Raw genomic sequence first — 25905 nt, forward strand, 5'->3', positions numbered from 1 at the left:
TCAGGAAAAAAGAACCCACTAAGAAGAATGAGATTCTTTTTTCCCTCCAGGAGAAATTTATTCTTATTTTTCCTCTCCCCTGTAGGAAAAATCAAAAAGTATCAGCACCGATTGACGCTGCTACAGGAAAGTAAATTTGTGATCTCTGTGCTGCTCCGAACCATTTGGGAAATTCTGTATTACTCTTTTTATAAGCTTTTTATTCCAATCCAGAGCACAAGCTAATCCTAGAACATCACCTTTTCCCATGGAACAAAAATTCTATTTCTAGAGTTGAGCTTCCACAGCGAGATCAAGTCACAAGGCAAGGGCATGGGTGAGAGACACAAACAAAGCACCAGCATCAGAACGGGGTGTGCTGAACCCCAAATCCCTGAACAAGGATGAACGGACAGAAGTGATTTTTGAGGCTTATAGACGTTGAAGCTGAGGAAGCAGCAGCAGACCAGGCGCTCTGTGGGTGGGATGCAGTAGTCTGTCTGTGATTTCAGTGAGAGCCTGTTCCCAGCGAGCACGGTTGCTGACCTGGCTGGGGGGCGATGAGCAGCCAAGGTCAGGGTACCTGACTCCAGCCCCGAGAAGGAAAGATTGGGAGGGCGGGGAAGCGACAGCATGCCAGAGCAGCCTGGCTGACCACCAAAACCCCAGTGCGTTATATAACTGGGCTCTCTTCCCTTTGCCCATCTGACAAAACACACAATACCACTCCTCAATCCAACAGGCAGCAGCCCCAGCACCAGGGAGCAGAAACTGCTGGCTGGCCAGGGAAAACAGCGCTTCCAGTCAACAGCAGAGCAAAGAAAGTGCTTCTCATCTTGTACAGGGCTGGAAGGAACATCAGCCCTTGGCTTTGGCCCCTGGCTCAAGGCAGGTCCGCCTCTACTTGTGTTACTCCTGGTGGAGCCCAGCCTGTCCTTGGAGACGCTGCGCATCCCTCAGCAACTTATTCCAGTGCCTCTCTAACCTGCTGGGGCCTTTCCTACAGCCTCCATCTGCTAGTTAAGGATCCCTCTTGCAAGCAAGCTGCCACAGCAAGGCTGGTATTAAAAGCACAGAGTTCCTAGGTGAACTTCCAGCACATGAATGCATCATTTTAAACCTGCCTGCTGGATCAGTGGTGTGGTGAGGGGCAGAGCTGACAACGGTTGGGACATTTCCACTGAAACCCTAATGATGTCAGCAAGTGACACTTGTCCCTGTGTGGTGTGTGTGGGACAGAGAGGGGCAGGGAAGCAGAACAAGAACTGAACTGCTCCTAAGCTGCACCTGAAGGGCAGCAGGTGGGAGGAGGTGGTGACGAAGTACGTACCGTGCACTGAGCCAGCGCTGCTGAGATCTGCTGGATGTCATCCACCGTGTTCACGTTCAGCGAGTTCAGGGTTTCTGTGATGTTGTTGCGGGTCCAGGTCCGCAGCTCAAACTCGTTCCCAGTCTCAGGCTCCAGAAGCTCTGTCCGCTCATACTGAGGGGATCAAAGCAGGCAGTGAGGGAACGCATCGGGCTGCTTCAGTGATGAGCTGTGCTGAAGGCACCTCTCCTGCATTCTACACCTTCTCCCCCCTGTTCTTCTCCCCTCTCATGAGCTGGGTTTTCAGCAGAACTTTCTCAATTTCACCTGTGTGCACTCAGCAATTCACTTAACACCCTCGCACGGGACAGCTCGGCAGCACACCAGCGTGCAGTCCCTGTCCAGCTCAGCACAGTGCCTGTGCTCGTGGGCATCACCCCAGCCTGGTGCCCAGGCATGCAGCGGGCTATTTTTGGGGGAAGAAAGCACGACTATAGACCAAAATTCCTACCCTGCCTACAGAGACACACGGAGGGACTGGGTCCTACTTTAGACAGGAGTGAAAGCAAAAGCTGCCAGGAGGATGATGCTCCTACACCATAGATCAAGAGCCTCTTGTGCAGCCAGAAGAGCTTTCCAGCTCAGCAGTCAGGACAAGGAGGTCTCTGTAGCACCCAGACAGCACCTGAGCAGCTACCGGGAGTTTCCAGGCCCGCTGTGATGGAGCAGGGTGGCTTCACGGGAAGCATGGGGCAGATGGGGAATTTGGGCCAAGATTCCCGCTTTTAAATTCAGCGTTTAGACTTGAGTTTTTCCTCTCAACTGCTAACCTATCTGAACATGACAGCTGAACAGGGGATGCCCAGGCCATTGCCTTCCCTGGGAACCCTGCTTTATTTTACAGCCCCTCAGCTTTCTCTGGTCATTGTGTGTCTGGAGACTGTTACTCTCTTTTTGATGCATGGAAATCACTCCAGCCCCGCTCCCACCATGCACGTATGCTGATTTACACGGAAAACTGTAGCATTAGTCACTTCCCTACATCGCTGTGGAAAACCTGGCCAAAGAACATTACTGGCGATCGCAAGGGCTTCCGGAGGCCCCTCTTGGGCAGAGTGCTGCTTTACCTCATTTAAGATGGTGATGAGGGCCAGGGAGTACTCGATGACCTGCTGAGGGTCCCCCTGCTTCACTAAGCCCTGGAGCACGGTGTCGGTTTGATTGTAGAGCCAGTAGGAGAGGCTGGGGAAGCCCCTGGGTAAGCCGATTTCCATGGAGCTGCCGAAGAAAAGAGGCATTTGGTTGAAGAGCGTGCTGTGAAACGGGGCTGGGGGCAGAACGGGGAGCTGGGAAGGAAGGTAAGGGGGGACCAGGTGGTTAAACAACAGCGAGAGCATTGCTAATGCCTGCCCTGGTGCCCAGTTTGCACCAGGATGTAGGAACTTTGGGGACCTGAGCCTGCTCAGGTGCGCTGAGCCCAGAGGAGAAAATCCAGGTTTGATGTGACGGAGCGTAAAGGGCTTACAAACAGGAGCAGAGTGCTGGGAGGAGCTGCGCTGCTTTTGGCACCATTCCCCGGGGCCTGAGGAACAGCTGGGTCACAGATTGTCCTCCCCAGGCACCGCAGGGCTGTGTGCTCCCCCTGGGGGGGGCCAGGACCGCACGGACAGTGTGGAGAGCTGCAAATCGGCCCGGAGCAGGCACAGAGCTGGGGCAGGAGGCACTGAGACCCCTTCAGGAGGCTCCCCCAAGACCCAGGGGCACTCATTGCCTGCACGGAGCACACTGGAAGCCAAGGGGTGTTTGGAGAAGGGGTAACTGGGATTTTAAGGTGCTGGACCTGCTGAGGCTCGAGCTGCAACACCTTCCACCCTGTTCCAGTGCTCGTGCTCCCCACCTCAGCTACACGGCACCTCCCTGGCTCGCAGCAGCAGGCACCACTGCTTGCTGCTGCCACTTCTCCTTCAGCAGCTCTTGATGCACAGAAGGGGGCAGAGCACAGAGCATCAGAGACCTTCTGAAAAAGCAACACAGTGCCTTCAAAGCAAAGTGTCAGCAGGAAATTAAGAGGGGGGTCAGGAGAGCCATAACTGCTGGGAAAAAGTCTCCCCCTTGGGAGACGATCCACAAAGACTGGAGCTCTCTGTGGCTGCAGTGCCTCGCTTCTGCTAAATCTCCCTTTGCCTTCCTGCCAGTGGCCTTGTCCAGGAGGAGAACATTTCACCAGGATGTGCTGAGCCCTTCAGGAAAGGACCTGGTGGTTCAGGCATAATGCTGACACCCAGGAGCCTCAGCCAGTCCCTGGCATGGTGCGCAGCCCCAGAGCAGCCTCCCCCCAGCCTTACCGGTTAACGGCCACCACGGTGGCACCCAGCTGGTCCTGGACAAGGACTGACACGGACACCACGAAGCCGCTCTCCTGGAAGCCCGGGGGCAGGAAGGCGCTGTGCTCGGCACGGCTGCCCTTGTACACGCAGAACTCGTGGTAGTGCCCGGCGCGGCGGCGCGATGCCAGCAGGATGTACACCAGCGGGTCGTCCACGTTTTCTGTGTCCCGCCAGCCTGCGAACAAACCCAAAAAGAGGTGACTGGGGGGAGGGGGCACTGGGGAGATGTCACCACCCTGGAGCCCACAGTTGGGGCAGCTTAAGGATTCCAGCAGCCCGGATGATGTTTTCAGGGCTGCAATGCAAAGGTTTGACACTTTTCCTGATGTTTAGGGGTTTCTGCGTGGGTGTTTGTATCCTGTAACATTTGAACGGGTCTGTGAAGAGCTCTCAAATAAAATAAAAATGAGAATAGAGCAGCACTCATCCAAGGTCACAGTTTCTGCACCAATCCTGCAAAGCCTTACATTAGACAGAGCTTGGTGCAGCGCTCAGGCAGTTCAACATTTTAGGAACAAATGGGTCTAGGACAGAACCTGCACAAAGGTTTCCCTAAAGCTCCTGGATAATACAGGGAATGTTGTGGGGCTGGGCAGTGTGGAAATCTGCTGCACTTCTGCCAGTAAGCACCAGTGAAGGACTGGGAGGACCTGGCTCTGCCAGGGCTCACTGCACTGGACACAGACCAGCGGGGCTGCATCCTGAGCATTCCTCTTCATCTTAAAAACAATCACCCAGAGCTAGAATTCCTACTGCTCCGAAGACGTACTGATTTCATAATTACTCTGGGTAATACTCTGGGTAGCTTGTACCACAGTCACAGTCACAGCACACTGAGCACACTTCTGTTTCTCCTCCAGCTTAAACTGTGCTTCGGTGACCAGGCTCCCCAGAACCAGCAGGGCTCGTCATTTCCTCTGCGGCATGGCTTCCCAGCATTTGTGCACAGAGCACATTAATCTCTAACACTAATCATTTGGGGAAATAAGGTTTTCAGAGGCACTTATTTGTTGGCCCAAGGCTATAGGCTGTCAGCCAGGCCGCTTTTCCAAAGCTGGTCTCTTTGTTGCTGTCTCTGCAGCTGGTTGAGAAGGTAACTGCTGATGGGAACATCCAGCCCACATGGAAGAGAAGGCCCCAGTGCTCTGTCTCTACTCTTCCCACGTCTGTGTGACTCAGTTTAGAGCATCTATGTTCTTTTTCCTGCCCCCAAACGCCAGTTTCTTCCATGAGTACTGTCCTGCCCTGGATACTGCCATTCAAATACATGGACTATAAAAAAAGTGCCTGCCGTGAATTTTAGAGAGCTCCTTGATTTGATCACACAAAATTGCTTGTGGTCCAAGGGGAACAGAAATAGAAAGGTCCACTTCTGAACTAAGGCCTGACCAACAGTGTCCTGGGGCCGGAGTTAGGGAAAAGACAACTTCTGTGAGAATAAGGGCAGCTGGTACCTTACTGAGCAGGAGAAACATTTGCCCACGAAGAACAGAGAGGGCTGGCAAGTGCCCAGCACACTCACCTGTACACTCAAAGTGCACCTTTGCCATCAGTGCCCTGAGCGGTCCTCTGGGAAACAGCCTGCAGGACCCTCCGACAGGCGGCTGGTTGGGCAGCAGGTCAATGGAGGCAAAGCCTTCCTCCCCTGTCGTGAGGTCTGTGATGTGGAGGGTGAAAGTGTACCCCTCACCGTCCTTCAGCGCCCCTTGCCTCAAGACCAGGTTCATTCCTGTATCGCCAGTGGATGTAGTTCTTTTGTCCAGCACGAGGGACTTGTTTTTAAAGCTGTGCGCTGCCCATCTCTGCGGAGATGAAGAGGGGAAAGACAGGAGAGGTTTTGTTTGAATCTGAAGTTATGCCCCGAAACGTTTTCAGATTGAGTCTCTTATAAAAAGTAACAGATTTCTAGTGGGAGCGTCTGCCAAATTTGCAGTTGATAATTCAGCTTTAGTCTCGTGTGCTACAGCAACAAGAACTGGAACCTTTCCAAAATGTCTGGTGGGAATATTTCCACTGTGAGATCTGCTTTAGTCTCTGGGATTACATCATCCTCCGACAGAATATTTCATAATACAGAATACAAAACACAGGAAATAAATTAAGTACTGGTGGAGTCTCCACGGGATACCATGTTTTATATGCTGTAAGCTGAACGTGTCCTGGATGATTACTGTTAATAGCACAAATGTACAATTGCGATAACAAGAGGATTGCTGAGAGAGCTGGCCAGCAAATGCCATGCAAGTACATGCTCGCCTTGCTGGGAGAAATACAGATTAGCTCTCACAGAGGGACTTCCACTTCCAAGACCTGTTTCATTCAACAGGTTGCAGAGACGCTGCGTAGTGGAATCTGTAATTAAAGGAGAGCATGAGGGACCGAGCAACCTCTGCTTGAACCACCCGAACAGCGTGTGAAATGCCAACCAGCAGGGAGGTAAAAGCACTTCACTGATCTGTTACAGGAAAAAACGTAGCCTTTGCATAAAAAGGTCTGGTCATTCATAGGCTTGGCTTGAAAATAACTCAGCAAGGCCCCCCTTGGGTAGACATTAATGGAGCACTAAGAGGGCATGTGTCCCACAACCTGCGGGTCCACCAGAGCAGGTGTCTCCTTCAGGATGCAGCTGGAACAACCTCGGGCAAGGAGAAGCTCAGACAGCTTGCCCGGGGACTCAGTCTTTCCACCCCGACCTCTGGGACTCCCCCGTTCTCCCTGAAGTCTACCAAAAGTGGAGCAACAACCAGTGTTACAGATGGCTTTACCCCAAGCTTGGAGTCATTGTGGCAGTTCTGGCAGGTCCCCTCCAGGTACACGTAGGAGCTCTTGCTGACTTCATAGACGGACTGAGCCTTGCAGGAAACACACTCCAGGGACACGATAGGGACTCCTCCCCTCTTGATGAACACCTGGGAAAACAAGAGGCTCCGTCAGGAGGTCTGAGAGGCTGAGGGGCAAGAATGCAGACACCTAACCAGCAAGCAGCCATCCCAGCACCTGGTTCTCCAAGCAGGAGTTGCTCTGCACCAGCCCACTCTGTGCTAAGGGGACAGCAGAGAGGGATTTCCAAAGGATCCCAGGTCAGACTTCAGCTACCTCAGTTTTCTTATGCTGGGCGAGGTGAGTTGTTCTGCCACTGATTTTCAAGAGCCACCCAAAGCCAAACTGGGCCCATCAAGGAAATTCTGGGTTTATTTTATTTGCATTTTCTGACATGAATCATTTTCAAAATGCTCCTCTTGTACCCTGTATTGAATTCCCAGTGAGTCCTACTTGCCATTCAGGGTGGGGATGATGCTACCTGAAGCACTTTGCTGTTCTGAGCATTGCAGGACAGGTCTCAGCCCTACAAAAAAGAGATCTGCACTACAGCTTGGAAAAGAGGCGAAGTCTAAATGGAAGGAGGAAAGCCTCCATTATAACGCAGACCAAACATCTGGCGAGCACCTGCTCCAGGAAGCAACTGCAACTCTCCTTTGTTTTCTGGGGGCCAAACCTCTGGCCCTGCCTCTGCAGCTGTGCAGAGCCTGACCCCAAGGGATCACACACTTCTGCGGTGCACACAGTGCAGGGCTGTGGGTTCCTGTCCTCGGCACAACAGGGTGCTTAACAGGAAGCTTTTACAGAACAACGGAGGGCTCAGAGCAAGCCAGTGAGCCTGGTGAACTGAGGATGTCCTCTGCAAAGGCAGTGCCTGGTCCCCCCAGGCTGCCTCCCCAGCTCCTGCTCTCAGCTACCGAGCTTGGCAGCAGCCTGCACCCCTGGGCTCTGGAGTGCTGTGAGCACTCCTGGCACAGCTCTGTCCCGGAGAGACAGGAACGGTGGCAAAATTAGCTAGATGCAAGTCCTGCTGTGCATCAAGCGCTCCTTGCTCAGCAGGTGGAAGGCTCTCCTTTTCCACAGAGCAGGGTGTTATCCTGGACTTCTATCTCTGATCTAAGCTGCACATCTCAGGACATCCATCACAGCTCCCCGGCAAAGCACTCCGAGGGAGGAAAGCTTCAGAAGCACCGGTCTCCAGACATGATGGCTGCTGAGCTCTGCCCGGTTCTTTGTCCAAATGCCTTTAATCCCCTAGGAAGCAGGACCATCTAGCAGGGGCCAGAGCCCTCTGCCCCGGCATAATGAATATTCCGAATTCAAAGAAAGACAATAGTGAAGACACTGTTTAGTATGGCAGACTTTTAAAAGGGGATAAATATTCCGCAGCATTAAGCCTGAGTGCATTGAAGCTTCATTCATTCCTCCAGTATTTGCAAATTTCCTATGACACTGGAATCATTGTTTTGCGCTCATGCATGGAAACCAGATAGTACGGAATGTCCTTGAAAGACTATCAATTTAATTTTTTTCTTTTTATCCTCCAGCTTTGGTTTAAAACCCAGGCAGTAAGAATTTCCATTTTCAGACTAACTATATCTCTAATTGCCAAACACACCACGATGAATGTTTCTGACATAAACCATAACTGCTGTCGGACTGCAGATGCATTCAGTGTTGGGCTTAATTTGACATAAACAACATGCACTTAAAAACCCTCCCTTAAAAAAATTCAGAAGGAGAGAAGAGAGGAACTGTTGACAGTGAAATTAAGGACCAACTCTTAGGAAGCTCTCTCTGGGTAAAAATCAGGGAAGAGCCTAGAAATGTGACGTGTGAAGGGCCCGGCACTGCACACAGAGTGGAACAGCGACTGACCATGGGCTGCTTTGCTGTTCTCTTACAGATCTGCTGCCTCTTGGTCCCAGGAATGGCAGCAGCCCAGGGCTGGGTGACTAACACCAGGCTGCGCAGCGAGACCAACCCCAGCTCCGCAGGAAGGAAGAAGCTCAAAGGGCTTGGCATGACAGGCACAAAGAGCTGCCCAAGGCAGCACAGATGAATATATCACGGAAATACCAGTGTCTGCTCCTGCCAATGACCTGGGTGGGATTGGTTATGGAGCCCCAGTGATGTCCTAAAATCTCCCTCCCCTGCACCTCTGATAGCGGAGCCTTCCACAGCCCCTCATGGGACTGGCACTGGCTCTCGGCTCAGGCCAGGGAAGAAGACATTGGGACCTTGGAAATAGAACCTCAGAAGGTTCTAGTTCTTCCCTGGAAGGCTCTAGACAGAACAGAACAGACATCCAGCAGACATCCAGCATGGCTGTGCCCAGCAACGGGCACACAAAGGCAGAAAGTGACAGCGTTCTGTGGTACGTACGGTTTGATTCGTTGCCTCGGGACTCATGCCCTCCTTCCAGACAGTGAGGTTGAACGTGTACTCCACATCTGCTTCTAATTCAGCTTTGGGAATTGTGACATTTCCTCCCTTGGCACTGAAATTCAGAGAGCACCCTGCAGCCGAGCTCTGCTTGCAAGGAGAAAAGAACTTTCAAACCCTCCTTGGTACGGGTGCACGTCGGGTTAGTCCACAGCCAAAACATTCAGGCCCACACCAAGCCAAATCACTGCCACAGACCTTACTGCGCAACGCCACCGCCGGGGTGGGAGCAACGGGGCGGTGTGGATAACAAAGCACATCATCCTATTCTTCAGGTTAGTAAGAAGTTTTTAAAACACTCCTGTATTTCAGCTGAGTTCCAAATTCTTATTTGATAGCAATTAACTTTTCATGAATTAAAGTTTATAAACATTGCCAAACAACACAAAAAACGTCAAATTGAACTTGAAAGTCTAATCCACACACACTTCACGTTTTTTTACTTTGTAAAGACAGAAAACAATGATCTTTTACAAGCAAAACAATCCTGCATTCAATTAGAAAAATATTCCCCAGGTGGATCTCCCATGACAATTTGAACGGCAACTCTCCCCTGCCCTTTTACCACTGCAGTGTCAGATCGTTTCAGTGTGCCAGGAGGACAGGCACAGCGACTTGTCTGGGACTACCTCCTTGGGACTTGCCTCCTCTGAAGTCCAACGCTGGCCCCTGCTGCTATCAGAGACATTTGGACTGTTAATGGAAGAGGGACCAGAGCCCTCAGCTCCTTGGACTGCAATCAGCAGCTCTGTAATTGCTCCAGGTTATGGGAGCAGCTACACTGAAAACATGAAGCAGAGGCCAAGTCCAAAGGAAGCAGCAATGAGAATGCTTCTGCTTCCAGTGCAAACGCTTCTGAAGCACGCTGCAGGCTGCATCACACAGCTCCTCCCAAAACCTTTGTACCACCACCCTGAGCTGGGAACAGGGCAATCTTTGCAACCCTCCTTCCTGAGCAGCTTTGCTAAAGGTGCTGACAAAAGCTCCCCTTGCCACCATTTCAACCCAGACACTAGCTCATATAGTGGAGCTGACGTGGAGCTGGAGCTCCCGAATTATCACCCTCTGTGGCTGTGCAAAAATGCTCTTACCTTGGAGGAGAACGTACAAGACCACTGGTAAAACAGCGGAGTCTGTTCACCATCTTCCAAGTTCGGGTCGTAGGACTTCTCCCCATCCAAGATCAAGTCCTGAGTGTTGGACCACACGCGGTATGAGCCCCCATCAATGATTGGGACCAGTTTACTTGGTATCATGGTCACGTTGGCAAAGATGCTTTTGGACAGTGGGGTATCTCCAAAGGAGACGATGAAGACGAAGCAGTAGTTCCCGACTTCCAGGGCAAGCTTTGGTATAACCAGCTGCGGCCTGTTCACATCTACGTTGGGCAGATGGATCCTGCTGGACTCATCCAGGCTCAGGCAGCTGGGTGCCCGGTATATCTCCCACAGGTGCTCCGTCTGGTACTTGATGCACCCCCGCAGGTCAAGCTGTGCCTCGAGGTAGTTCCTCTGGGACCGCTTCATCACGACTTGAGGGGGCAAGGCCAGCTCCACCTCTGGCTCCTCACACTCCAGAACTCTGACGGTCACGGTGAGGCGGGCCGTGAGGAAGCTGATGAGATTGGTGGCGTTCACCTCCACCAGGTAATCCCCAGGGCTCAGGTAAGAATAGTTGGCCACCGCGACCCTGGTGGTTTGGGTGGAAGAGCCGTCCCCGAAGGTCCACAGGAACTCCACACCCCTGGCACTGGGCACCACCACGGCCTCGAACAGCGCTGTCCTGTTGACAAAGGCATTGGAGGCGGTGAGGGAGACGTGGACTATCGGGTCCTGGACCTGGATGGTTCTGGTGATATTGACACCTCCCAAGTCGTTGAAGGCACGGAGGTAAATCTCGAGCAGCCCCGCAGCTTCTGGAGTGTAGGAAACACTCTCTCCTGCCATGGTGACCACGGAGCGGCCCTGCTCTTTCCAGAGGGAGAACTGCCAGGAGAAGGAGACGCGGGAGCCGCTCCCCACCTGGGCGCTGAAGCTCTTCTCCGTGCCCGTGGGCACGCCTCGCTCGCAGCAGTTCAGGAGCCTGACATCGCGGACAGCCTCCAGGACGGAGATGAGCACCTGGGCATGAGCGATGCTGATTTGGTTCTGCACGGTCACGGTCACCAAGTAATCGCCGCTCTTGGTGAACTCATGCGTGTACTTGGACCCGTTGAGCACCACGGAGTAGTCCCCACTTATGCTCACCAGGTAACTCACTGAGGTCCCCGACACCATCCTGATGATGAAGGTGACCTGTTCTCCTGGCTCCACCACCTTCTTGCTGGCAAGCACTTCCAGTCCTTGAATCCTGTCCAGCACGGAGATATTCCTGCTGGCCAGAGCCCAGCTGATGTCATTTGATGCATTCAGATAGACGGTATAAAAGCCTGCTGTGGGGAACATGACTGCCACGGACTGGCCTGTCAATGTGCCGTTTGGCACCTCCCAAAGCCACGTCACTTCGGTCCCCTTCTGCAGCTCCCCCTCGAAGACCACAGTGGAGCCTGAAGAGACATACCTACAGTCCAGTTCCGCAGTGCCTATACTCAGCCCCTCTATGACCTCCTCCACACAGACATAAATCGTTGCATTGGTCGAATCCAGCTTGTTTTCTGCTCCAACGATGACCTCCATAGCTCCAGGGCTTTGGAAGGAGTGTATAATGAAGGGTTCAGATGTAACGGGAGAGAAGCCATCCTCCAGGTACCAAACGTAGGTAATACCAGTGCCGCTGGTTATGGTGGCACTTATATTAACAGAGGCATTAATGGCAACTGGGTTGGGGAAGGCATAAGGCTTTAAAAGACCAAGGCTTTCGATGAATTCCAGTGTCTTGTTAGCAGTTGCGCATCCCAGCATGTTCGTGGCTTTCAGATAGACAGTGTAGTTCCCAGCTTCTAGGATGTTCAAGGAAAAGGTTTTCCCAGTAAAGGTCTGCACAGCATGGCCATCCTTTTGGGCGACCCAGCTGTAAGAGATGTTTGTCCCCTCTCTCACCACTGCATGCAGATGGAGCGTTTTGTTTGTTGGGAAGTAGACATCCTCCACCAGGTCACTGCTAGCCACCTGCAGGCCTTCGATCTGTTCCAGGACGTAGACGTAGATGCTGTCCTGCAACGAGCTGATCTCGTTCTCTGCTGTCACAATGACATTGAACGTGCCCACGGAGCGGAAGGTGTAGGAAATTGTGGAGGAGCCTTGGATGGGAGTGCACCGGTCACAGAGGATCCAAGAGTAGCGGATGGCACTGCCAGCTACCAGCGTGGACACAAAGCTCACCGAGCCATTTAACGGCACCACTGTCCTGCTGGCATTGATGGTAATCCCCTGAAGCCGCCGTTTCACTGTGACCTCAATTCTGGTCTCATTGGAGCTCACGTCATTCCGGCCCGTCACACCAATAGTGTAATGGCCTGTGTTGTTGTAGGAGTGGGTGGTGATTTGGCCAGGCTGGGTAGTGCCATCTCCAAAGTCCCAGAAGTAATTCACTTTGGTCCCATTCATGCTGGCAGAGAACAGGTAGATCTGGTTCAGCTCCAACACCCTTGTCCCATTATATTCAATCTTTGCTACTCCAACGGGTTCCTGGACTTCCACAAATGCCGTGTCGTTATTGAAAGAGACATTGTTGGAGACAGTCACTGTGACCAGAAAGACCCCCGTGTTCTTGTAGGTGTAGCTGACTTCAGTCCCACTCGACCTCGTGGACTCATTGTTTCCAAAATCCCAGCGGTAGCGGTACTGGTAGGGGGGCATGGCACTGACCTGGAAGCTGCTCTCCTCACCAAGCCTCACAAACTGCTTGGGAGGGAGAAGCGTGACGTTGACTATCTCAGGCTCCACGCAGACACTGGTGAAATAATGAGCCTTGTTAAACCTGCTCGAGAGGGTCAGGGAGAGGAGGAACGTCCCGCTCCGGGTGAAGTTGTGCATCACTACAGGGTCCCCGCTGACCGTGACGTTGGATGAGCCATCTCCAAAGGTCCAGTCGAAGATGTATTCATCAGGATTCCCCGTCACGTACGCAGTGAGCTGCACATCTGGATGCTCAAGGATGCAAGAAGTAGGGTCTATTCTGAGCACTTCCAAGACAAATATCCGAACAGGAACGCTCTGGGAGACAGAGTTCACAGGATTCACAGCTGTCACGTTCACGGTGCAGTTGATGTCCTTTGTGTACACGTGCTCGACCACTGGCACCTGGCTCCTCAGCACCGTCCCGTCCCCCATATCGAATATCCAGGTGATACTGTCCCCTGTCTGCACCGAAGCATTAACAGTTACTGCTGCACCCAGCTCCGCTGCCTCATCTACAGAAACGCTGAGCCCCGTTATCTCTTCAAACACCTGGTAACACTCAACTGTCTCCACACTGCTGATGGTGTTGTTCACAGACACGGTGATGTTGTAGACCCCTCTTCTGGAGTAGCTGTAGGTCACCGTAGGCTGGCTCACTGTCAACAGCGAGGAGCCGTCCCCGAAGTCCCAGGTGAACCAGACACCGTAAGGGGACGGCAGTGCAGTAGCTCTGAAGGTGACCGGACGGCTCACAACCAAAACATCTTCCTCTGCTTCCATCTTCACATCAATCAGGTAACTGTGGATGTGAACTGGGACCAAGTGGGTGAGGTTCTCAAACTGGTTTGATACTTGAACCATCAGAGCGTATTCACCTGCAGAGGAAGAGAGCAGAAAAATAAGGCAAGCTGCTAGAGACTTCCATTTCCTCTGGCAGTTTGCTCAAGAACGAGCAAGCCATTTTATTTGAAGACACCTTGTGACCCCCCCAACAAATACATCTGAGTCCCTTCTTCCACAGAGAACCAGCCTGAGCTTACCTGGGTGTTCATAGACGTGTGTGACATTGTGCTCGATTACAACCTCATGGACGCTGGGATCAGGGACAAGGAAAGACTTGTTGTAGGGAGGTTTGAACTGGTATGTCTCCTGGACATCATCTCCAAAATCCCACCTGGAGAAATATACAGACCATGTTGCACCGTTCCACACAAGCCCCAAGCCTGGGTCTTTCAGATGCAGGGCTGGGGTTTTTGGAAAAAAAACACAGGAATTGTAATGCCAAGTACCAAAGAAGTAGCTGGGCCAGTGCTGCATAACCGTGGCTGTGAGCAGAGCACAGCACTGGTAAGAGAGGGAACTAAACACTGAAGAAGTATTGCAAACATTTAAATTAAAAGTATTCGAGGCTTGAAGTCAAGGTCCCAGCTAGTGTGATTGAATCCCTTCCAGGGATTAACTAGACAGCAGTTTGCACTTCAAACCAGTGAGACAGCAGCTAAAGAATGGGACATTGGAAATCAACTGGCCCTGAGAAGAGTTCCCTAATGTAGGGAAGGCCGGTAAGTCATGCACAGCAAAACCCTAAGGTAGGCAACTTGCAAAGGACTCACAGGAACAGAGCATCCACGGCTGAATCAACCTGGACTCTGGCTGTGAACTCCACGGAGCTGTTCTGGGGGAGGACCGGCAGGACACCCAACACAGTCAGGTTCTTCATCTTGTTCATCATCTCTACTGTGACGTTGTAGTTGACCGTAAAGTTACTGACGTGGTTGGAGGCGGTGAGCTGGGAAGGACAGTGGGACAAAGAACACATTTGGGGTCACCGTGCTGGGCTGCCCCCTGCTCGGAGAGGGGCTTCCCCGCAGGGGAGATATCGCCCCAGGCAAGCAGGGGAGGTCAGAGAAGAGCAGCCTGGGGGACAGGGAGGCAGAAGCAGTGGCCTGAATGGCACTGGTAGCAGCATGAACTGGAAGGTTTATGGTTTTCCCTACCTGGCACAGCCTCCTCTTGCTGGACCCACCACACCTCCACCACTACGTTAGCCCAAGGAAGGGCTGGTTCTAGCCAGCAGGAGGACAGAAAGGCTGCTCATCCTGAGGCACCTCAGGTCCTGACCCTGCCATCCTTTTGCTTGCTCTGTGTGCCCCGTGCTCTTTCCAGCTGCTGAGCATGGGGACTTGCAGACACCGAGGGCGCAAGAACCACGCAGTGTCCCTAGGACAGCTGCAGGTGAGCAGCTCCAGGCACATGGTGTGGGGATGGGGGACTCCTAAAACTGAACATGCCAAGGGCAGCCCCAGCACCCTGTCTGCAGAAACCTCTGCCTTCTCCTCTCCCTGCTGCTTTCCCTGCTTAGTTTGTGGGATAAAATGGAATCCCATGATTAAAAGGGTATGATGGGAAAGGCCTTAGCTTACCGAAAGCTTGTACACAGCTGGGCTTTGGTAGATAACGTTGAAGACAACATTGTAAAAAGTGAAAGATGGCTTATCATCTACTGTCCATCGGAATGTCACATCTGACCCGGCTTCCATCACAGGGACGTAGCTCTGAAAGGCATGAGGACATTTTACACTAGGGCAAGGGAAAAGCATGCACAGAGCTTCCCAGAAGATCTCCAGATGACCAGGAGAAGAAGCAGAGCCAGGCTGGGAGGCATCACGTATCAGTCAGACAGCACTCTCAGAGCACAGCATGGAGGTGCAAGACCACCTGCAGCTGTGTCACCGACAGGGCACTGCACACCCCGACCCTAAAACCAACAGCAGAGCTGGGAGCAGAAGCCACACTGCCTGCTCCCACACTGTAACGCTCTGCTCTGGGCATCAGGTCTCCTTGCTGCCTGAAAACATTTCTGAAACCTTTGTAGAAACAACTCAGCTTCACCTACACCTGCAACCCCAGTCTCTGACTCTCGTCCATGGATGCTGCCTGCCCCAAAGGCTAAGGTGGTTGCCTTGTGCTGGACGGGGCAGGGTTTCTTCCTCCCTCCTCCCGTGCCTCCTGAGCACACCGTGGCAGCTAGGGAGGGTGAGACCAGAAGGCACTGCAGGCACCGGGTTCTGCCACAAGCAGGCAGAAGCTGAACACAGCATTTCACAGCTATCAACGGGCAGCTATTAAACAGGTTCCTAGGGCTCGGCTGTGGTTCTGGGGACAGCAGATTTGAGGGGGAAAAAAAAAACAGACTGCAAACACCAGAGCAATCCAAGACTTTGATGGATGGGTGAAACATGCCTATAGCTTCAGCTGGCTGGTGTAAGGATTTAGTGGAGCAAATCAAAATGCCTACAAGAATAACTACCTTAACAAGTCAAAAGGAGGTAATCACCGGCCTCTGATAATACATTAATTTTCTGAGCGATCCCCTGAGCAAATACAAAGCCAGTATGCCCCTGACACTGCGTGCTGCCTTACCACTGAGGGAATTACAGTGAGCACACAGCTGAGCTGCCTTCCTGCCCGCGAGCAGCAGTGGGGTTTTGCCACATGCACGTCCCAGCAGCAGCGCTGACTGCATGGCCCACGAGCCAGCGCTTAGCAGCAAGCAGTGCTGTGCCCTGACCCCCAGCCCTCCTCTTCTCAAACCCACACCGCCAGCAGTGGAGGCTAAAAACCATCACTAACAGCAGCGGCAGCCACTCACCACTCGCGTGTTCAGCAGGACCCTGCTCTCAGGGTCAGGCGTGGCCCTCAGCCCGCGGATGGGCTCCTCCACTTTCACTACGACGGTGATGTTCTGGGAGCTGACGGCGTTCTCCGCCACCAGCACGTGGCTGCTGGCCCCCTCCCTGAGGCCGCTCAGGCTGAGCACGGCGAACCAGGTGTCGTTGGTGTCCCTGGTGCACTCGGCCGTCAGCAGAGCCACAGCCGTGGGGCAGCTCCCCTCGAAGGGCACGCTGTGGTTGTCGCCCAGCCAGCGGGCCGTGGCGTTGGCGCCCGAGGAGAGCTTAACCAGCAGGGTGGTGTGGTTGGAGGGCACGTACACCTTGCCCCCCTGGGGAGCCGGGTGGACAACGCGCAGACCCGACACCCGGGAGGTGACCCAGAACGTGCAGGAGAGGTTGGCGCTGAAGGGGCCGTTGTCCACGCTGGCTCTGAGCGTGTAGGGCCCCGGCTGCTCCAGCCCCGTGTTGTGGGGGCTGATCACCGGGACCTGCTGCTCCTCGGCGTAGCGAACGCGGAGAGAGCAAACCGTGTCGTTGATCCAGGTGGCCGAGGTGGAGCTGGCAGACAGCCCGAGTGCCCAGTCTGAAGAGTATGTGCTGAAGAAGTTGGTTTTATTAGGGGATGTGGGGCTTGGCTGGCACTGCAGGAACGAGCCCAGGCCTGCGCTGTGCTGGATGCTGAAGACATCCTTGGCCCTGACAAAAATATCTTCGTTTCTGAACGTGACCTGCAGAGAGAGGAGATGTTTTTGGATTGATGCATCAAGTTCGGAGCGCTCAGCACCCAACTCTTGCCTGGGCAAAATGGCTGGATTTACTGCCGAAGGGAAACCCACAGAAAAGCCACAGATCCAAACGCTGCGTGGGGAAATATTTCACCACCCTGCTCTCCTTCGCCACTTTAAATCAAAAATGTCATGTGCTAACAAGGAACTCGGCTCTGTGCTCTATCTGCACTTCCTAAGTGCAATGGGGATAGCAGAGAGGCTGCACAGTGTTTTAGCTGACTGCACTAGGTTGTTACTGCAGGGACGAAAACAGACAGTGGTGGTGTGAGCCCTGTGCCAGGCCTGCCAAGGATTCCCTGGGTGATCCTGGGCAAGTCACTTCATCTGAATGGACTTCAGCTTCTCCATCCGCCAACCAGGAACAATTCTTATTTTACCCAAAGCACCCAGAGCCACCTCCCCACCTCCCCACGAGGTGCAGCAGTAATAAACACTGACCAGGTAGGGGGAGGAAGGGCCAGCTGGTACTGTGAAGAGAAACTCCTTGATGAGCTGATAGCTGGGCTGGCTTTCATTGTGCTGAAGGAACGCGGGGCTGCTGGCAAGAGAGCTGTTGGTGCACTCTGTCGCATTGCAGCAGTTGTTTGCCGATGAGCACAAATCGGTCAAATGACACCACTGGAAGCCAGGAGGACATTCAAGTAGAGTCCAGTTCCCATCATCCTGAGAAGTACGGAATGGTTCTGTAGCATTTTGTCCCTCCTGGTAATCTGGAAGAGGTGAAAGAGGAAGCACAGATTACTGTCCTACCAGGCAACTCTTAGTGCACTTCTGTGGTGCTCCAAATTCACCATATTTTTTCCCACTGTGACTGATGAAGACTCCAGCCTTAGTAAAAGCTGCAACTGCGATGCATCCTGGTACTATGTAAGTCAAAAGTGTCCTGTTTTACTGGAAAATTTCACAAAGGCAGGAAGATTGTTTAAAACAAAGTCAGTCTCCTTTCCAGTGAGAATGCGCCAATTCGCAATCTAAAAGAGATCTGTGTTCAGGAGAAAGCTATTCCAAGCAAAAGCAGAGCTGGCTTTGAGGCTGAAAACACATTAAGTAACTTTTCTTAAGTTAATGTTTCCATGTTAAAGTATCAGTTTTTCAGCGTCAAAAAATATCCTTTCGTAATCAGCCAAATATATGGCTATCGCAAAGAATTGCCTGCAAAATTAATTGTTGCCAAACTGTGAGTATTGAGCTGTTGTACAAGGAGTAAAGGGCTTTTTGGATCATCTCATCCATCAGGAACAAATGGGCTCAAGAAAATACTCTTCCTCATTAACCTGCGGGGCCAGATGGACCAGAACACGTTCCATTAGACGTGTCATGTCTTCCCAAAGTGTTAAAGTATAACTCAGAAGATTAATTCCCTCCTACGTGTGTTCCGTACACTCTCATCATTCCTCAGGCACGGAGACAGGTAACAAAGCCATAAAAAACTGCTTGGGGTCCTTGTGGGGAAGGAGCATCATTCCTAAGTGGCAGCTGCTGGTCAGCTTAAACTAAACGGAGAAACACAAGGCCCTGAAACTACCAGCTCTGCATTTGACGTCGAATTTGAACGTTCTGCTTTAAGTCAGGGCTGGCGGACAGACATGCCTGGAACCATCCTCACACACAGGTCCAGGAGAGGCCTTTTCACTAAACAGGCATAACTGGGAATACCCTGGGGTCTCTGAATAAGAGAAGTGCTTCTTTGTTTTAGGACTTCTGCCACAAAAACGATGGGAGAGGAGACATTCTCAGCACTGCAGTCTGCCGAGTTTGTCCCTTTGTACTGTCCCTGTTACAGCTGCCAGCCCAGACTCCAGTCCCCACTGCTAACCCACCACATCCGCATGGCCACAGCTGATGAAGAGCCATTATTAAGCTGCTCAGCTGTTCTCTGGTCACTGCTTTTCCAGGACCACCTCTGAGCTAAAGGGTTGAGAGGAGATGTCTCACCTTCTCCATCTATTGGTCTGTGCACCTGGAACCTCACTTGAACGGGCTGATGCAGGTCTTGTGTCACAAACTCCAGGGCAGTCAAATACCCCTCATGCTCGAACGCCAGGTCAGGGAACACCATCACCTGCAAAACGAACCAAGGCTCTCACCTACCTGTGTCTTCCTGGACCATCTGTGCAGCAACAGGATGAGCAAACCCTCCTTACCTCCCCAGCTTGCACTGGAGCTGACAGCACGTCTTCTGTCACGTTTTTCAAAGCCATGTGTGTGTCAAACACAGGGTTTCCCACAAGGAAGTTTTCGGCATTTAAGAGAACTCCTGTTTACAAAGCAAGTATTTGAACAAATCAGACTCACATAGCAATCTCCAAGGCTCCATCATATATATACATGTATATATTCCTATACAGTACCCCAGCATCTCACAGACTACAAGATGGCACAGGAAGAAGTCATGACAGCAGTGCCACAGCCTCAGAGGAGGCAGCAGCACTGACTGCTCAAATAATGGGGAGAAGCTCATTCCAAAGCTCCACATCAGAGCTTCACCTCTCTCTTTATGCCTATAGATGGCAGATTGGAGTGGGCCAAATTCCTTGCAAAGGGAATGCGGTTGCTGACGGTGCCACTTGGTAAAGGGGCAATGGTCTGGACAGCCCCCTGCATGCAGCCCTATTTTTCTCTGGCACGTGCCACCAGGACACCTGGCTGCCTGGGATGTCAGCTGAGAGCAGGAGGGAAGCAGAGCCCACCTGCTGGCTTGTACTCGCACACGTAGCTGTGCTTGGCCATGCACAAGTCCGTGTTACACTGCCCGGTTGGGCCCATCCGGACGCAGTGATTAGCGTTTGATGGATGCGGTTCTCCTGGCAGCCAGTTCTGACAGCTCTCCAGATTAAATCCTTCGCCTCTTTGCTGCGCTCCAGTGCTTGCAAAATCATTGAATGCAATCCAGACATCGAGGCTCCTTCAAAAAAAAAAGAAGAAGAAGAAGAAGAAGGGGGGGTGGATTTCAGGAAATTATGAGTATTAGAAAGATCTGGGACAGATGCCATCTATGGTCCTCTATGAAAATAATAATCTTAACAACAACAGCTCCATCCGGGTGTAAGGAGCTGCATGTAAAGGAGCCTTTTAGTTACGAAAGGGTTTCAGAGTCCACCCTGCCACTAACACTTATTGTTTTAACAGCAGCTCCTTCCTGGTGCACCATTCTGTCCACCAGCTGCTCAGGCCCTTGTAGTGCAGGCTGCAGAGAGCCACCCGCCCTCTGATGTGCTGAGGGGACAGCAGAGCCCAAAGGATCTGACAGAGCCAGCAAACCAGCAGTACATTGCCAGGGAGCTGGGAGGGAGAAGGAGCTGGTGGGGCTGGCTGCGTCAGGCGGTTCAGCAGGCTGACTGCAACCTCAGGGCTCTCCTAGCAAGCAGAGCAGTTTGTTAGAGCAGCCTGCCTGCATCGCCGTTTAAATGACCTTCACAGATCCTTTTTTTTTTTACTGAGTCATGACTTAAGAGGAATTTTACGGTCATACAAAACTGTCTGAAGAAAAAGACGCAACTTTTAGAAAGCTCTCGTTTGGTTTCTGGGGACCTGTGGAATCTGCCACTGGTTGCTTCTCCACTGCAAGTGGAGCTGACAGCAGGGCAGGATTAAAGCTCGGATGGTGCCAGTTACGGGAGCTCCTGTTCAGCTCCTGTTCAGCTCTGATGCAGCTGTTGGAAGATAATAAACTCCTCAGCCACCACCGAAAGGCAGCAAACACAGCGGGTGGGCAACGCACAGCAGCAGTGGCCAAAGCACTGCAGGAAGAAGAGCCCCACATGCAAGAGAAACCGCCAGGACCATTTTAGGAAGATGACATGGCCCTTCCACATTTGGAAACTGGATGAAGCCCAGCAGAGATCCTGGTGGAAAGTGCTGAATGGTCTTTCATAGCCACAAACAGCCCGGACGACTGTTTCTAATCGCACCCAGCAGAAAGAGAGGCATTTGTTCCATATTAACTTCTGGGGGGAAGAGCCTCACCGTGCGCCCTTCAAGCCCCCCACTTTTTCTCCGCAGCCCCTCCTGCTGTGGCCTTGCCCTCTGCTGCAGCCCAGTCCAGCCGCTGTGCATGGAGCAGACAGGGGAGGTAACTGGTGTCTCTCCACCACCAGGCTCACGACAGATGGAATGATTAATGAGGTCATGCTGAAAAACGACGACGAAAATAACTGTGCTGTGAATCAGTAGTTTTCACTGCAAATAAGATTAAAAAATAAATAGCCGCTCCGCTCTGCTCCCGAACCACTGGCAGCGGATTAGGGAGAATGGGTAGGAAACCGCCTGTTTGCTGCCATCAGTAAAACCCGATCGAGTTTTTCCTTTTCTAATTCCAGCTATGATCTAACTTCAAGTCATCAAAAAAAAAAAAAAAAAAAAAAAAAGAAAGGAAAGGAAAAGGCTGGATGGATTGCTTCCCACCCCTGCCCCACTGCTAGGCCCATAACCTTGCAGAGACCCATGAGGGGGCTCCAGACACCCTCATCTGAAGCAAGGTGAGGGTGCCCCTCCACCTCTGAGGAAGGAACGAGCTGCCTTCCTTGGGGCAGCAGGAGCAGAACAAAGTCTGAGGAGGCCTGGAAGGGGAGAGGGACTCCCTGCACTGCATTGGAGGAAAACAGGGTCCCCTGGAAGGGCTGTGGGCTCTGGAGGTGAGACAGCACTGGTTCAGTGCGCATTGCTCCTGGGGAGGTCATCAAATGATAGGAGCGAAGGAGAGAAGAGAGCAGTCCTTGCTGCTACGTGCTCTAATGGAAAACAGATTTCAGCTTCTGTCATTTTCCCACAAGAAACTATGGAAGCTGCATGTTCCAAAAACCTGCGGCTTGCTTGATTTGTCTTTTATCACCAGGGAAATCGCATCCTGGAACTGTCTCATTCATGTTTATCTGAATGGATTAATAAAATAAAGAGATTAAATAAAGGGGGCTGGGGAGGAGAACAATGTGGGGCAGCAGCTGGGAAACAGCTTGGGCGGCTCACTCTAATCCGAGGTCTCATGATTTCCTTGCACTGCAGTCCATCAAAAGCCTTGCACGCAATGCCTGATAAATCAGCACACCAAGTGACCAGCTCCCAACCCACGGCAAGGGGCAGACTCCTCTTCCCAGGGCAGGGACCACATCTGTAACCTCAGGATAAAGCCCGATGAGAAGGGAATGCAGCAAGGATGCACGTCTGGGGAGAAGGGCTGCCAGTCCTCACGCAGGTCTGTTCAAATCCTATGTCACATGCAGTTGTTCCCTCTGCACGTGATTTCTGGGTCACATTTATTAAGACAGGATCTGCAACATCCTCACCTGGGAGTGCTGACAAGAGCTGTCAGGCCCCCAGAGCTCCCCTGCTGGGGTTCTTTCCCCCAAGATCTCTGGTTGCAGAGAGGGCACTTGGAGAGGCCACGTAGCCCAGGGCTGACGCTCCAGCGCTGCCTGTTTATAAAGCCCGAGTGCTGAGGTGGAACAGATGTTCCCAGAGCCTGACGCTCAGAGAGGAGCACTGCTCCTGCTCGGGATGCAAAAGCAGAGGGGATGTGGTCTGGGCTGCAGGCTGCAGCCGTGTGTCCAGGATGTGGGATTCCGAGCTGAGAGGCAGGATTACAGCGCTGGCTTGTGCTCTGCAGGAGCAGCTGCTGGACGTCCCGGTGTCCTGCGCTGGACAACCCAGCTGTAGCTCTGCTGATGGAGGGAGCTGCTTCTAAGGTCACCTTCCGGCCCTGCCTAGCAGCCAAACACCTCCTGGCCACCAGCACCTGCCCCCCTCTGCTGCCTGCAGACTGTGCTGGACCCCGTGGATGTCTCTGACCCAGCTGAGAGGCACCCAGAGGCACAAACACAGGCACGAGATGCCCACCAGCCGCAATCCCACAGACACCAGTTCTGATTTCCAGTCTTTCTGCCTCTACCCTCTTCTTCCCTCCACAGCCTCTATGCCAAGAAGCCAAGTACAGCAAGGCTCGAGCTCTGCTTATTCCTCCTCCTTTCTCAGCAGCCTCACACCCAGCTTCTCCCCGTGCCATATCACCCTCAGCTCAGACCCGTGCGTCCCACCAGACCGCCTGGCTGCAGAGGGCTGCCTGCTGCAGGGCTCTTCCCCCCAGACACCTCTGCAGATGTAACCCCAGGGACACAACGTCCCTCCCCAGGAAATCTTAACCCTTGTCCTCCCCGCCTACCTGATGACGTGGGCGACCAGGAAGGCCTGGATCTCAGGGCTGCTGACAAAGGCCAGGTCTCCGGTGCTGTGCTCCTTGCAGTGCCGCTGTGCCTCCTGCCACTCGGCCTTCTCCACCACCAGCCGGTAGCAGTGGTTGTTGCCCGGGAAAACCAAGCCATCGGGGGGACACATGGGGTGAACCGCTGCGAGAGGCAGAAGAACACAAGTGTAATGCCCTTCCTATGGGACCACAATCCCCAGCCTAACCCGGGGCACAAGACACCAGGTCCTGCCCTTCCTGGTGCCAGCAAATCCCATTCTCTGCTCAACTGCTCTCTGTGCAGTCCTGTTTGTGGCACAGTACCAGGCAAAGCACTGCTTGGTCAGCCCGGGTAAAGCACACGGGGCTGCAAGGAGTACCAAAGGAGTGACCCCTTACTCCTCATTAGGAAGGAGTGACAAGGGTAGCCTCAGGACCCAGTGCTCCCTTGCTCAGCACCCTCTGGCCTCCCAGCCGGCCCCGCTTACCTCTGCTCAGCTCTCCGGCCTCTGCCGTGATGCTGTACAACACCGTGAGGCCACTGCCGCCCCTGTTACGGATCCGTATGTCCAGGCTCTCGTTGGTCTTGATCAGGGAAGGGCACTGCAGTTCTAACTTCTGGGGCGAAGCCACCACCTCAACTTCTGCCTGCACGTCTGTGAACCTGGCGCCCACAAAGACGGTGGCGGTGACATTGTACTGCCCAGGTAAGGCATACCTGTGGACAACTGCATTTCCAGTGGTGTTGAGAACCTCTGTCTGGTCCCCAAAATCCCACTGTAAAGTGCTGACGGCAATGGGAATACTGACGTTGAAGAGCACGGCCTGGTCTAGGCCATACCGGGGCTGGAGTCCTGTGAAAGACGCAGACAGCTGAGCCTTGAAGTGAAAGTGGACGAGCGATGGGCCACTGCAGGCCTGCCCAGGCAAATGCTCAGTGCAAAACAGCAAACAACTGGAGGAAGAGTTCGGTTCATGGGCAGAACCACACAAACACTGCCCCTGGGTGCTGAAACCTCCGTATTCCTGGCCTTCGGCGTAACAGAGCGCGCTGCAGGTCTCGTTGGTGAGGTTCCCGGGGTGAGCAGACGTGAAGAGGATGAGCAGTTCAGCCTCACCTGTGTGGTTGCTTGTCAGGCACGTTATATATTGAGCTCCTGGGGGGGAGAACAGAAGATCCTCTTACAAACTGACACCATGAAGCCATGGCTTGATGAAACTCTCCGAGACACCACCCCCCATCCTGGTGACTGGGCTGCTTCTACTCCAACCTTTTTGAGTCTTGCCTGGCAGTCTTCAGTCCCTCAGCAATGACTTCCATCTCTCTCTACTAACTAATGTTGACAGAAATAAAGCCACTCCCACAGATTTACGGAGCAGGAATGCTCAGTAACAGGGGTCTTTGGAGAGCCTGACGGTGCCACAGGCCATGGAGCCGCTCAGAGTCTGAAAGGAGACCCAAGGAGCAGCCCCCAAGCAGTGCCAGGAGAAAATGCTGTCCCGTGGTAGCACCGTGGCTGGGCTGCTGCAGTTTCACTTCCAGCCCAAGCCCGTAACCAAACACAGCTGGGCAGAGGGGCACACTGGGGACATGGGGGAAATGCCACGGGACTGTGCCCCAGGCCTACACTGGGTGTGCAGACACTGCAGCCACCTTCAGCCCTGGGACCTCCGAGAGCCTCCCACCTGCCTGCAGACTAAACGAGGTGCTAGAGAGGAGGACAGTGTCGCACAGCCTGTACCCGGGAGATGCAGAAGGACGCATTCATAGGCGTCCACATCCCACCCCCGGGGCTTCGCTCCCCCCCCAGCCTCTTGCAGGGGCCCTGCCCCAGGCACGCGGTGCTGAGCCGCAGCCCAGCTGGGGCCGCCTGCCTCCCGTCCAGCTCTGCCCACGCAGCCGAGCCGGGCTGCCTGCGTGTTTCTGCTGGTTGCTACAACATTCCCCCAAACATCTCCACAGCACTGGCCTCGCGTGATCTTCCCTTATCCACCCCATCCAACTGTCCGGCCTACTCCACGGCCTTCCTGCAAGCGCCGGGCCGCTTTTCTGAAGAAAAGTCCCCCCAAGGAGGTGCCATGCGTGGGAACTACCTTGTTTTTAACACCAGCCTGGCCGTGCTCCTCAGCTCCCTGCCGGCCAGTAACAGCTACCAGCAGCTGGCAGGCTCTCCCTGGCCTATCCCCTTTACACTGAATTACCCCAGGAAACATCACCTGCAAAGATTCAGCTTGGCACGTCCTCCAGTCCCATCAACTCCAATGATATTTCACAGCTTAGAGTCAGATTGTTAAATGCATGAGAGAACGAAAGCCTCAGGCCAGAGATGGGGCTAGCACCACCTGAGGGCTGCTTGAAGATGGGTCTGTAACGAATTTGCTGATCCCAGCTGTGGTGTGACCGACTATACATCAAGGTACAGCCTCATGCTACCATTATGTGCTTAATTAGGTTAGAACTAGGGACTTGAGGCATACGGAGGTCTAAC

At 53.1% G+C, this 25905-nt stretch overlaps 1 protein-coding gene across 2 annotated transcripts in view; it reads right to left on the reverse strand.

Moving 5' to 3' along the window:
* The window catches only part of PKD1 (polycystin 1, transient receptor potential channel interacting), an 84214-nt gene that overhangs the window by 20379 nt on the left and 37930 nt on the right, over positions 1–25905 (reverse strand). The window contains exons 5-21 of one of the 2 annotated variants that reach the window (XM_068698880.1): positions 23905–24573; positions 23396–23579; positions 19932–20146; positions 19386–19498; positions 19177–19303; positions 17680–17951; positions 16432–17181; positions 15203–15334; positions 14393–14568; positions 13820–13953; positions 10032–13654; positions 8881–9027; positions 6441–6584; positions 5198–5477; positions 3634–3850; positions 2416–2566; positions 1310–1462 (exon numbers count right to left, since the gene is read on the reverse strand). In XM_068698880.1, the coding sequence (XP_068554981.1) occupies positions 1310–1462; positions 2416–2566; positions 3634–3850; positions 5198–5477; positions 6441–6584; positions 8881–9027; positions 10032–13654; positions 13820–13953; positions 14393–14568; positions 15203–15334; positions 16432–17181; positions 17680–17951; positions 19177–19303; positions 19386–19498; positions 19932–20146; positions 23396–23579; positions 23905–24573 (7487 nt within the window). Of the gene's footprint in view, positions 1–1309; positions 1463–2415; positions 2567–3633; positions 3851–5197; positions 5478–6440; positions 6585–8880; positions 9031–10031; positions 13655–13819; positions 13954–14392; positions 14569–15202; positions 15335–16431; positions 17182–17679; positions 17952–19176; positions 19304–19385; positions 19499–19931; positions 20147–23395; positions 23580–23904; positions 24574–25905 lie in introns of both variants that reach the window. The other variant, XM_068698879.1, reaches the window with a different exon arrangement.

This window comes from Anas acuta, chromosome 15 (assembly GCF_963932015.1).
Source record: "Anas acuta chromosome 15, bAnaAcu1.1, whole genome shotgun sequence".
Classification (NCBI taxonomy): domain Eukaryota; kingdom Metazoa; phylum Chordata; class Aves; order Anseriformes; family Anatidae; genus Anas; species Anas acuta.